Here is an 11,621-nt window from a genome sequence, read left to right on the forward strand (position 1 = left end):
GACAAAAAAAACCCCAACCCAGATGAGAAAAAGATTCATCAATACACGTTCTTCTGAAGCATTTCTTTTTTGCAAACAGAGGTTTAGCCTTTTTACAAGCTTGTCTGCAGGGCTGAGAATCACTGGCAAACAGGAACACGTAGAGATGATGGTAAATAAAAGTATTTCCAAATGCATGATTGTAAAATAGAAAAATGTCTCTCTGCTTTGTTAGTCATAAAATTCATGCAGTTTCTCCATGCTGTGCATCTGAATGAGCACGGGGAACAGAACAATAGTCATTGAAACATGCCAAATTAATTCTACTCCAGAATTTTGTCTGTGCAAGCAAGAAACTAGGTGGGGGATGTTTACAAATCTTATTTCCTTGATTTTTGTTGGTTTTGCATTTCCCACAGTAGGCAGTAATAGCAGCAGAACTTTATTTTTCAAGTGTCCAATGAAGGAGAAGAACTAGTCTAGCTTTCTCGTCCTGACAAAGCAGAGTTCAATAGGTGAATAACCAGCATAAATTCATACAAGACATAGATTTTTAGTTGTTCTCAGGATTAATTGTTACAAGGGGCTGGAACACTAGTAAATAATTTAAAAGCTTGTTTAGATTATGCATCTTTATGTACTGAAATTGAAACTAAATGTAACAGTGAATATCAGTATCCCCCTTGCACTTCCCCAGTCCTATAAAATCCACACAAAGCTCTGACCTGGAGGCAAGATAAAAGCTCTGGGTATCCTTCAGCCCATAGGGAATCCCAGGATATTTGCATGTTTTCCTTGCTGGCAATATTTTTTAGAAGAACTGTGTGACAGGCATGTATGTAGAACAATTATGGAGTGACTAGTGTATCTTGATGTCTGCCATTCACCGGGACAGTAAGAGAAATGACTTTTTTTTTTTGAAAACAACTCGAGTTTTCATTTCAGGGCAAGGAAAGACAGACTTGGTCTGACAAATTGTGACTGTTACTATGTTGGGAGTTTAGCCTGCCCCAGAACACCAAAGAAGGCCTAAATCACCTTTTATCAATGTGTAAAAGTTTATCTTAAAACTTGAGATCCAGATTTAGAGTTTCTGCTTGCTAAGAATAGAATGCTGGCACAGGTACTGCACACAACTTGACTTCTGAGCTAGAGTGTCTTCTAGTCATGCTGATTTAACAGGAAAGGCCTAGAAACCAAACTTATGCACAGAGTCAACAGCTTCCAGTTCTCCCTCTTCATTTCAGTCAACCTTATACAAGAACTAGGTTTAAGGGACAAAATTTGCAAGGATCTGCAGATTTCTTCCCTACTTTAGTATCTCAGCTTTTGCTACCTCCTATTTAAGAGTTTACTCCAAAACCACAGCGCTTTCCTCCTAAAACGTCCCTCTCCATGGACAGTATTATAAGGTCTCAGGAGCTGTAACAGCAGTTCATCACTCAGGCTCACTAATCTTGAATATAAATCTTCTGCAGGTAGCCAGGAAGCTTATTTTCCCAAGCACCTACTGGCATCATGCCACGAGCAGCCTTAAGATCACAACATCTAGTATACACAACCAACGAGGAAAAGAGACCTTTTATACAAGTCTACTTTGTTTTTAAAGAGTCAACAGAAGACATGACTTGAAGTGGCAAAAAACAATGAAATATATCTATTTTCCCCTGCTGCTGAGCAAAGGTAGTATAAGCTGCTGGGGCTTAGTACAGACTCTTTATATGTTAAAACAATGTTCATGTTACTGCTGGGGGTGCAGCTGCCATGGACAAGCTATTTTATGGTACAAGCCCAAGGTCTAGTGTGCCTGAAAACACTGCGAGACTGTGAGCCATATAGTACATCCATGTATAGATAGCTTTATTCATTCCCCAAATTTATTGCCTCCACCCCACCCCCAGCTCTCTTTCAGGTTCATGACTCAGAATGCTAATTGCTCAGTTTTTGTTTAGGGCTGGCTGACTGGCTGTCAAGCCAATTCTATTGCCTATGTGACAAATGAGCTCTTTTGCCTCCCTGCAAAGATCCTAACAAAGGTCACAAGACTGTATAGTGTGCTTTTCTTCTTCTTTTACAGCAAAGTTTAAAGGGGAGAATTCAAGCCAACTTAGCCAAAAAAAAAAGGGAAACTAGATACCAAGTCTCCTAATCTTTCCCAAACTGGTTTTAGCCAGCAGCAAATGAGCCTCCTGTAAAGTGTGGACTATTTCTCTACATCCTGCAGTTTTAATGTGGTCTGGAGCACTGTTTTTTACCTTAAAAAGATTCTGTGAAGCAATAGAAGTATATACAAGTTGATGACCAGGTTATATAACCACACAGCTGGATACAAAGCCACGATTCAAAACAGAAGTAACACAAAATCCTCCCCACAACCGAATCAAGTTTACAGTAGGAGTCCTTCTGAAGACCCACTCCTGCAAAAAAAAAAAAACTTACGAATTTATGTTTACACATTATGCAATAGCAGCATGAAGTTCAACACTGATAAACACTTCTTAGTTCATTGCGACAGCAGCAAGTCTGCACAGAATGGCTCAGCTCATCTGGTCACCCAGATCTGGCTGCCAAGGACCAAGTCCTGACTGCTTCTGAAAATCTCCAAAGAGGAGACTTCCAATGATCTCTGAGCAAACTGTGCCAGTGCTCAGTCACCTTCACAGTACAAAAAAAAATAAAGGGGTTCCTTGATGTTCAGAAGGAACACCTCCAGTGTTTCAGTTTGCACCCACTGCCTCCTTCACTGGGCACCACTGAAAACAGCCTGGCTCCATCCTCTTTACACTCTTCATGTATTTATATACACTAAGATTCCCCTCAGCCTATTCTTCTCTGGATTGAACAGTCCTAGCTCTGTCAGTCTTTCCTTGTACAAGAGATACTCCAGTCCCTCAATCATCTAGGCAGCCCTTTGCTGGACTCTCCAGTATGTCAGCATCCCTCTTGTACTGGGAAGCCCAGAATTAGCCCAGCTGTGGCCTCACCAGTGCTGGCTGAGGGGAAGAACTCCCTCCCTCAACTTGTTGGCAACACTCCTAGTACAGCCCAGGACACCATTAGCCTTCTTTGTTGCAAGAACACAGTGCTGGGTCATGTTTGACTTTGTGTACACCAAGACCCCAGGTCCTTCTCTGATCAGCTGCTTTGTTGTCTTACAGCATACTGTTACAACAGCCCAAAGTGCCTAACTGCAAGAAGCAGTCTAGCTAGAGAAGTGCTTTCCAGTTAAGTTACAGATCTCTCAAGTCCTAGGCTTCATATACTTGTCTCTCATCTCCAGCTCCTCATCTGCCACAAGAACAACTCTGGGTTCTAATTGATCTGCCTCCCACTAAGTTGCATGGGGCCTCTGAGTATCTGGAACTTGATCCTGTTGACTGCAGCTTTTGGCCATTGCGTCTCCTCCAGAGACCTCAGTGAAATAAAGGCCTCAAACTGGCTTGACACAAGTCCATTTTTCCACAATTCCTGCTACAAAACTCGAATCCTGTCTGCACTCAAAAGCTCTGCAGTTCAGCTATACCTCTATGACATTTTGGCTGTTACAACCATGAACTCAAACAGCTCACACTAAACACTGCAGGACACAACAGTTAAAGAAGCTGGCAAAAGATACTCATTTTCAAGGAAAAACCTGTGCTTCACACCAATAAACAGTATTTTATTTTATTCATTAATCTCTAGAGAAAACCTTACTACAGAGCCTGAGCTTACACATATTAAGCTTCTCTAGGTGGTTTTATTTGCTTGTCATTTTCATAGCAAACATGGCATTTTCTCCTGTCTTCAGAATCTGATTCAAAATGGTTTAAGATGACTTGATAACAGATGTCCAAATCTCCAGTAAAAACATGAGCTCTGGCTCCTGGCTTTTAGCAATTATAAATTGAATGCGTTTTTCCTAGGGAAGGGTGTATGCTTCCTCATACAGAAAATATGCAAATCCTAACAATCCACTGCTCTACCAGAACACCTTCTAGCTGTAGGACTGGCATATTTTAGACTTCAAACACTAGGACTATAGCTGGTTTCCCTTTACCTGCTCATTCATTGTAAAGAGGAATCATTTGTGTTACCATCTAAAGCGATACTGAAATGTTAAAAATTCTCCTGGAAAGCCACTCCAAAACAATGCTGTTCTCTGGGGATTAGACATAGGTGTAACCTCTGAGAGTATGCTCAGAGGATGAAATAAAACATGTTTTTACATCTTTGCTGAATGAAAAAATCACAGTACCTCTTTCCAAGTCTATTCAAGCTATCCAACACAGTATCATACAGTATGTAAATATACATATATAAATGGGTGTGCACAGTATGAGTTAATACCCCATTACTATTTATAATGCTCTATATCCAAGGCATACACACAGACCAATGATAATGTAAGTTAACAACTCGCGTCTGAACCAGCAAAATTTGTCCTGAACTTTTAAGTGGCAAAACTCCAGATCTTTCAATGTGTTATTTGTTCTGCTGCAAGCACCAGTTATTATGCCTTAAGTGAACATCAATTTCTAACTTACTCAGTGTTTTCCATTAAAAGAAGAAAAAAACTATTATGCAACTGAACATTACAGCACCATTGTTATCAGCCAGGTTTTATTATTTTCAATCTTTTAAACAAAGAAGGAAAGGAAACTCTGGCTTTAATTTTAGCTGTTGTACTTCAGCAAGCCAAACTCTTCATCCAGTAACCCAAGACATACTGACTTCTTTTGTATATTATGTCTTGATATTTTATCATCTTCTCAACTTCTGTAGCAAGCAAACTGAAAATTAGCCTCTAGTTCACAAATGTTTTCTCTTCCCCTGCCCACTCTGTACACACACACACACAGATGTGCATGCATGCTCTTCATTTTGAAGTTGATTTTACAGTTTTGCAACAGAGAATGTTCCAGTGGGCAGTTTCATTTTCACAAGAATAACCAACAGTTATTCTGTCTCAGGTTTGCCTCAGTTTTCAGGGTTCATTTAGTTTTTCAGTTTGTTGTTTTGTTTCGGGTTTTGTTTTTGTTTGTGTTTTGGGGGGTTTTTGTAAGGTTTTGGTTTTTTTTAAGAGGAACAGCAATTTACATGCTACCTTAAGGCAAAGCCAAGGAATCCTATTTTTAGGAAGCTGCCCTCTAAGACATGTAGGCTCCCTCTCCATTCCTGGGACACGTGCAGTGGAGACACACTGCCAATACTGCCTCAGTAGAGTGTTCTAGCATCTGTGCTGCAGTTTGAGCATGCAGGAATTGAAATGGTTATTTTATGTGCAAGTGTCAGCCACAGTTTCTTGCCAAGGTATTCTCGGGAAAGATGCCGATGTTGTTCCTCTAGGTGACCAGAGCCAAGGTTTTACTTGACAGAGAGGCTTGGTTTTGTTTCAGTAGAAATTGTGTGTGGACACACAAAATATGCAGCATATTACTATTTCAATATTTTATCAGAAAAAGAGAGATAAAGAGGAAAAACAAAGTTTGGTGCTGATTCAACTTACCTTTTCATTCCATGCCCACAATCCAATCCCAAGAAATGCTATGCCAAGGAACTGTAGGAAAAGGAAAAGAAAAAATCAGAACAGGAACTAGAACTTTATGGTGGTTTTGTCTGTGGTTTGGTGAAGTTTTTTTAACATACATATTGACTCATCCTCTCTGTTGGATAATCGATTTTATCAGGATTGAGGGGCACTTAGTGAGATTTTTACAATATGTATCTAGTTTTTTAATTTAAACCTCAACCAGTGTAACTGGAAAAATTTATAACTTGCACATCTCAGGAATGTTCCACATGGGAACAGTAAGTGCAATAAATGCCACTTTATCAGTATCAAGCAAGTAAGTTTCTTTTTGAGTTTGTCAGACTCAAAGCAAACTCCACAGTCAAGCAACACAACATTTTAGGATTGTATTACCACCACGTGCACTTGCACAAAGCAACTGTCCTTACAGCTCTCTCCCAGTGAAGGAAAGTGATTAAAAGAAAGTCCTAAATACACATGTATTATCAGTTTTAGCAATGTTGTCCATAGAAAATAACCCATTATTTGGGGGGAATAATAAAAATAATACTCGTCTGAGAGACCAAGAATTTTTAAAAGCCCTGAAGACAACATTTTATAACTTTTCTGATACTGACTGTTTCTATATTTCATAAAGGAAGTTGCATTTCCTTTCTCCTCCAAGGGACACAAAAGCACCAAACGCAGAAGACAGTCTTTTCCCCCATGATGGAAGATGGAACAGCACCTTTGATTTTCTCATATACCTGTATTCTCCATTCCACTGAATAATTTAGAGTGCATCACTTCCCTCCAAATCTATGGGGTTTCTGTATAAAAACTACACTAACAATCAGTGAAACAAGCAATACAGGCAGAATAAACACTGTCTCCCAACAGCTCTACTGCACATTTGGCATGATACTGTATTAATTACATAGAATGTTTAAAAAATATATAGCAGATGTCTGAGCCCAACTCTAAATGTCTATCTGTCCAACTTGCATAGCTGTTTTTTAAAACCTAAATGCTGACTAAAAAGACAACTATATTCACTCTTAGTTTTAGGGCACGTAATGCAAGCTGCTCAAGCATAAAACTCTGGTTTTCGCCATAGTTACTCCACACTGCAGTGCAGACTTATTTTGGCACATAAGTACACTTTCTCTTAAGATCTGTGTAAACAGCTAAGTATCCTAATGATTCTTCTTTTGCAAAACAGGACAAAAGTGTTCTTCTGTTGAAAAGTGGGAGAAGGCAGGGTTTATCAACTTGTAAAGCTTTCCCAGAAGTGATTTCAACAACTTCAAAGAAAGATCCCTTCCAACTTATATGCACTTTTATCTTTCTGAAGGGGCAATTTTAGCTTTGCAGTACAGGAATATCTGTAAAGCATAGTCCTATATCAAGTGGAATATGCACTGCAATGCCCTGAAGGTCCCTACCACCCCTTGCATTTCTGTGACTTTCTCCTCCATGTGTGCTTTGCCAGTGACCTAAAGGACCATGCATACTACACCCAGCCAGCTCACCTAGAAGTCCATCTGTATACTAACCCGGAATGAAACTCATTTTTGACTTGAAGAGTCATGACTGTAAATTTGAACAATACTACAAGTCAGCATTCTTTAAAGGAAACTGTTGAAGGTTTGGCTGCATTTTAACACAATAGAAATTTTTCCTAGATGGAAAAACAGAATTGCTGCTCAAGAAAGTCTAATTTCAACAGCCTTAATTATTTATAAAGTACAAGAGATGGATTTGAGAAAGTCAGTATGGTCTCCTGTCATTTACCACCTGAGACAAAAAAAAGGGTCACCTTACCTGAATTAAAACTGCTTTTTTATTACAGTTATAAAGGCTGCCAGAAGATTGTGTGTAATCCTCCTGGCTGCGCTGACTATTTGAAACTTGAGATAAAGCTGTTCAAGTTTCCAAATCTCTCTCAGACAAATGCAGCTCTTTTTTTGCACTAACAGGCTCCTTTCCTTCTTTCCTACACAGCAAAGGCACCACTGTTGAAGCAACAGGAGCAGGGGCTGGGGGGAGAAGCTATATTATAATAAAAATCCATAAGCTGCATTTGAAAGTGGAAAATTGTTACTTGTCAAGAAGTACAAAACATTATTAAGCTATTTGCAAAACATAATGTTTTGAACAGAACAAGTGTGGAAAAGGAGAATGAAAGAATTTGATCGGTGCATATGAATGTAACTTTACAGCCATACACATCAGCTGCATGTCTGGCTCAGATCCACCAGCTTTATAAATTTAATCCAGTCAAGTGTCCTGATCCTTCACCAGAAGTTGAGACTTAAGGGTAAGACAACCTCATGGGTTGCAAAAGGTGACTAATACTAGACTATATGTCTCCCAAGTCAGATCATGCTCATCTCAATTTACATACTGGCTAATAAGGCTGTACTATACTAACCTGGAGCACCTAAAAAACTGAGATTGTCAAGCTTCTGTCAAGCCTGTCAAGAAACAAAAAGAACACACACACACACACAAAAAAAAAAAAAAAAAAAAAAAAAAAAAAAAAAAAAAAAAAAAAAAAAAAAAAAAAAAAAAAAAAAAAAAAAAAAACAAAAAAAAAACAAAAAACCACACAACGCCAGAAAACTGAGTTCTCAAAGTTTTCAAGAGGAATTACATGCTGTTCAGTCCTCTCCATATCCTAAAACAGAAATGCTCTTTTGAGCAGATGAATATACAGGAACATTGAACAAGACCCATAAGGAGAAAAAGATTGAGAATGGAATCATGAACTCTACCACAAGATGCTATGGAAATCAAAAGCTTAATGGCATTCAGAAGAAAAAAAAAGACTACAAAGTTTTCAAGAGGAATTACATGCTGTTCAGTCCTCTCCATATCCTAAAACAGAAATGCTCTTTTGAGCAGATGAATATACAGGAACATTGAACAAGACCCATAAGGAGAAAAAGATTGAGAATGGAATCATGAACTCTACCACAAGATGCTATGGAAATCAAAAGCTTAATGGCATTCAGAAGAAAAAAAAAGACTAGATAAACTGAAATGTGATTTGGTTGCAGCTTCTGGCTCAGGAAGTTGTTAGAATTTGTCACTCATTAGGAGATTATAATCAGGAAAAGACTGCTGTATGCATGCTTTGTGGTTTAAATGCCTCTTGCCTTGGAGATACTCTACTTGCAGTTCTTGAGACAAATTACAGAGGGAGCAGACCACTGCCCTAACCTCCCACTAACACCCTAGAAAGGCCCAGCTTTGCACAAACACAGCCTGCTATGGGGATGAAGCACACAGGAATGCTCTCACTAATCCCCACTGGCAGAAGACAGGTGTTAATGAGAAGACTTACGCCTCTCATCAGGATTAATTTTGGATTTTCTTGACAATTATGAAAAACTCCTGCATAAACTCAAAATATTTGAAGGTGCTTAGCAAAAATCCCTCTATATTTTAGCTCTTAGAACCAGAAGTAATACTGGAGACATATCCTGTTTATCTTGCAGCCCTTCTGCAGATGTCTCCAAGACAGTCTTGTTCTGCTTGCTTGTAACCATAAAGAAAATCTCTTAAACCTCTGAAGTACATGGGGAGATGGCATACATATCATGTCAGTTAAGTCTGGAAAATTTAAACTATAGCCATTAAATTATTCCAATGAGTAATAAAAAGGTGGAAGTTTGCCTCATTATCTCCAAAACACTTTACAGAGAAGAAGTCTCAATTCCCCACAGACACCTAGTAAGACCATCTGGCCTGACTATAAATGGTCACCATATCTGGTGCAGAACTTGTAAAATCTTGATACTTTTCTTTTTTAAAAAACCATTTTCAGGAGAATATTAAAACATTCCCTGGAGTACTACTCTTACAAAAAAACTTGAATAGCAGTACTTTCCTAGCAATAGAATTTCTATTCCCAAACATAAACCAAATGTGTTCAGATTTCTCTTCCATAAAGACTGTATGTATTTAAGAGTGGAACATGTAGCAGTACTTGCACTGTTACCCTGTTTCTAAAGTTCACATGCAGGTTTAAGAAGTGCACTGCTAAGTGTTTCAAGCTGCATACATTCTCAGTCTTGCCTGCATGGAGGAAAATGATCTTTTTTCCTAAGGATGCAGCATCATACAGCACAGCATTTCATTTAAAGGCTGCTAGGACAAATACTAACACAAATGCTAGAAAACGTTTAAGATGATCTTAATTGTAGAACGATCAGACATTACTTCCCATACTGTGTTTTTCACCTCAGCTGACATTCTTAAAATTTCATTTTGGATTTCAAGCCAAAGGATGACAGCAGCAGCCAAGCAGTAAAAGGTTGGTTAATGTGCCACATGCATCAATCAGTGTACGTACAAGTGTGGTTATATTATAGACTTGTGAGAGATGGAACTCTAGTGCAGCCACCTAATTTCACCTTCCCTGGGACAATACAAACACACTAGCAGAAGAGTGTCAAAATTGTCAGAGTTCAAAACCTCTTCAGAACTTCCTTGTAAGAGCTTTTTTTGGACCCTGTATGTTGGCAGTGTGAAAACCTCCCACCTGCCCCTCCTTTGAGCTGCCACAAAACCTTTCTACGCAGCGTTAGCAAGGAGACCATCGGGATTCCTAGGGGCACTTTGGTGTTTCTTCCATGGCAATATGCTGTAGGTTATTCAGAGTGAGCATTTCCTTCCATGTGATTCAAGCCAGCACAGCACAGGAATGCAAGGTACAGGACTTTACCGACAAGCACAGCAGCGAGCAGGACAACATAAAGTGTAGTATTTCACATCCTGAAATACAACCAGGAAAACACAGGACTTCTCAGCCTTCCACATATACAAAGCAGTGCTGACAAGCTCCTGACTCCAAACCCCCTCCATCAACAATTTTTCCCTAAGCACTTCCTCTGCAGCATTCTGTGCTCAGACTCACTCAGAGATATTTCAGCCAGAATATTCACTGCTTTCTTCAAAGTACTTGATGTCAAATCAATCCTTCTGCTTTTTAAGTCAGGGCAAAAAGGAGCTTGATGTCTGTGCCAGAGCACAAAGGATTTTGTTGTTAGTTTTGTCACTTGTTTGTTTTTAAGCAGCCCTGACAGAGAAAGGGCACTAAACAATATTAAAATTTTAGAAATGAAAATTATTTTAAGTTTTAATTATTTAATTATTTAAATTTTAAGATTTTGGCATTTAAGTTACATTAAATTCAGTTCTAAATTAAAACAAAGTTTCACACAGTTTTCTTCTTCTTCCCTTCATGCCACTGATGTCTCAGTTAGCACTCTTTCAAACACAAACAGGACATCCTCTCAACTCTACAGCCTTCGCCTGGACCAGTATCACACAGAAGGAAGGTACATTTCTTGTTTGCCTTGAGACATTACCAGCATAAAAACTCCATATACTACAGTCAGTGAATGAAGATGCTGTGTAGGTGACTCATTATCATTTTAGTTCACTGCAACATTCAGATATTGACTGCAAGATGTCAAATCCATTTCCATTTTATGTGCAGCATCTAAAAATCATTGAACTGTATTTCACAGATAACTGTCTCAGTAATGCCTTTTCCCTCCCAATACAAAACACACACATGGAAGAAAAAGATCCCAGTTTCCACATTTTGCTCAGTTAAATCAGAGACATTACTGCTTTTACAGAATAATCCAAAGTAGAAAAACAGACACAAGAACACAATATGAAAAGCTGCCTGCTCCATCTTGTGGGACTCTTAGTGTGATGTTTTTTAATGAAAAAGTAAGCACATATGACCCCAATTTTCAAAACAAGATACTGTGGCTGTTAATGTATGTTTTGTTTTCACCAGTATGGGGTTTTCCACTCTGACAAGCAAGCAAGATATATGTATTCCCCACCAATGCACAGTCAATTGCTATTATTTTCTTATTGCTTTCTCCAGTTCTTTAATTGCAAAAGCAAGACATCTGCTTTCTGTTACTGTTGCTCTACTACTCATTTTATCACTTTCTGGTGGTGCAATTGTAAGTACTACCAATCAGCTTTGGAGCAAGAGTCCCTAAAGACTGAAGTCCCTCTCCTCTTGTCCATAGAAATTGATATACTGGAAAACAGAAAAAGGAGAATGAATTAGACCCTATTTCCCCTGTTCCAACTCCCTGCAAACCAAAATAAATTT

General features: G+C 38.7%; 1 protein-coding gene across 1 annotated transcript in view; it reads right to left on the reverse strand.

The window, feature by feature from the left end:
* The window catches only part of TSPAN5 (tetraspanin 5), a gene marked incomplete at its 5' end in the record, with an annotated part of 20,135 nt that extends 14,617 nt beyond the window's left edge, over positions 1-5,518 (reverse strand). Inside the window, one exon of the mRNA XM_009074103.1 lies at positions 5,468-5,518. Coding sequence (XP_009072351.1) covers positions 5,468-5,518 — 51 coding nt within the window. The remainder of the gene's footprint in view (positions 1-5,467) is intronic.
* Between the last annotated feature and the right edge of the window lie 6,103 nt (positions 5,519-11,621).

The sequence above is a fragment of the Acanthisitta chloris genome, unplaced genomic scaffold, assembly GCF_000695815.1.
Source record: "Acanthisitta chloris isolate BGI_N310 unplaced genomic scaffold, ASM69581v1 scaffold20764, whole genome shotgun sequence".
In the NCBI taxonomy this organism is placed as follows: domain Eukaryota; kingdom Metazoa; phylum Chordata; class Aves; order Passeriformes; family Acanthisittidae; genus Acanthisitta; species Acanthisitta chloris.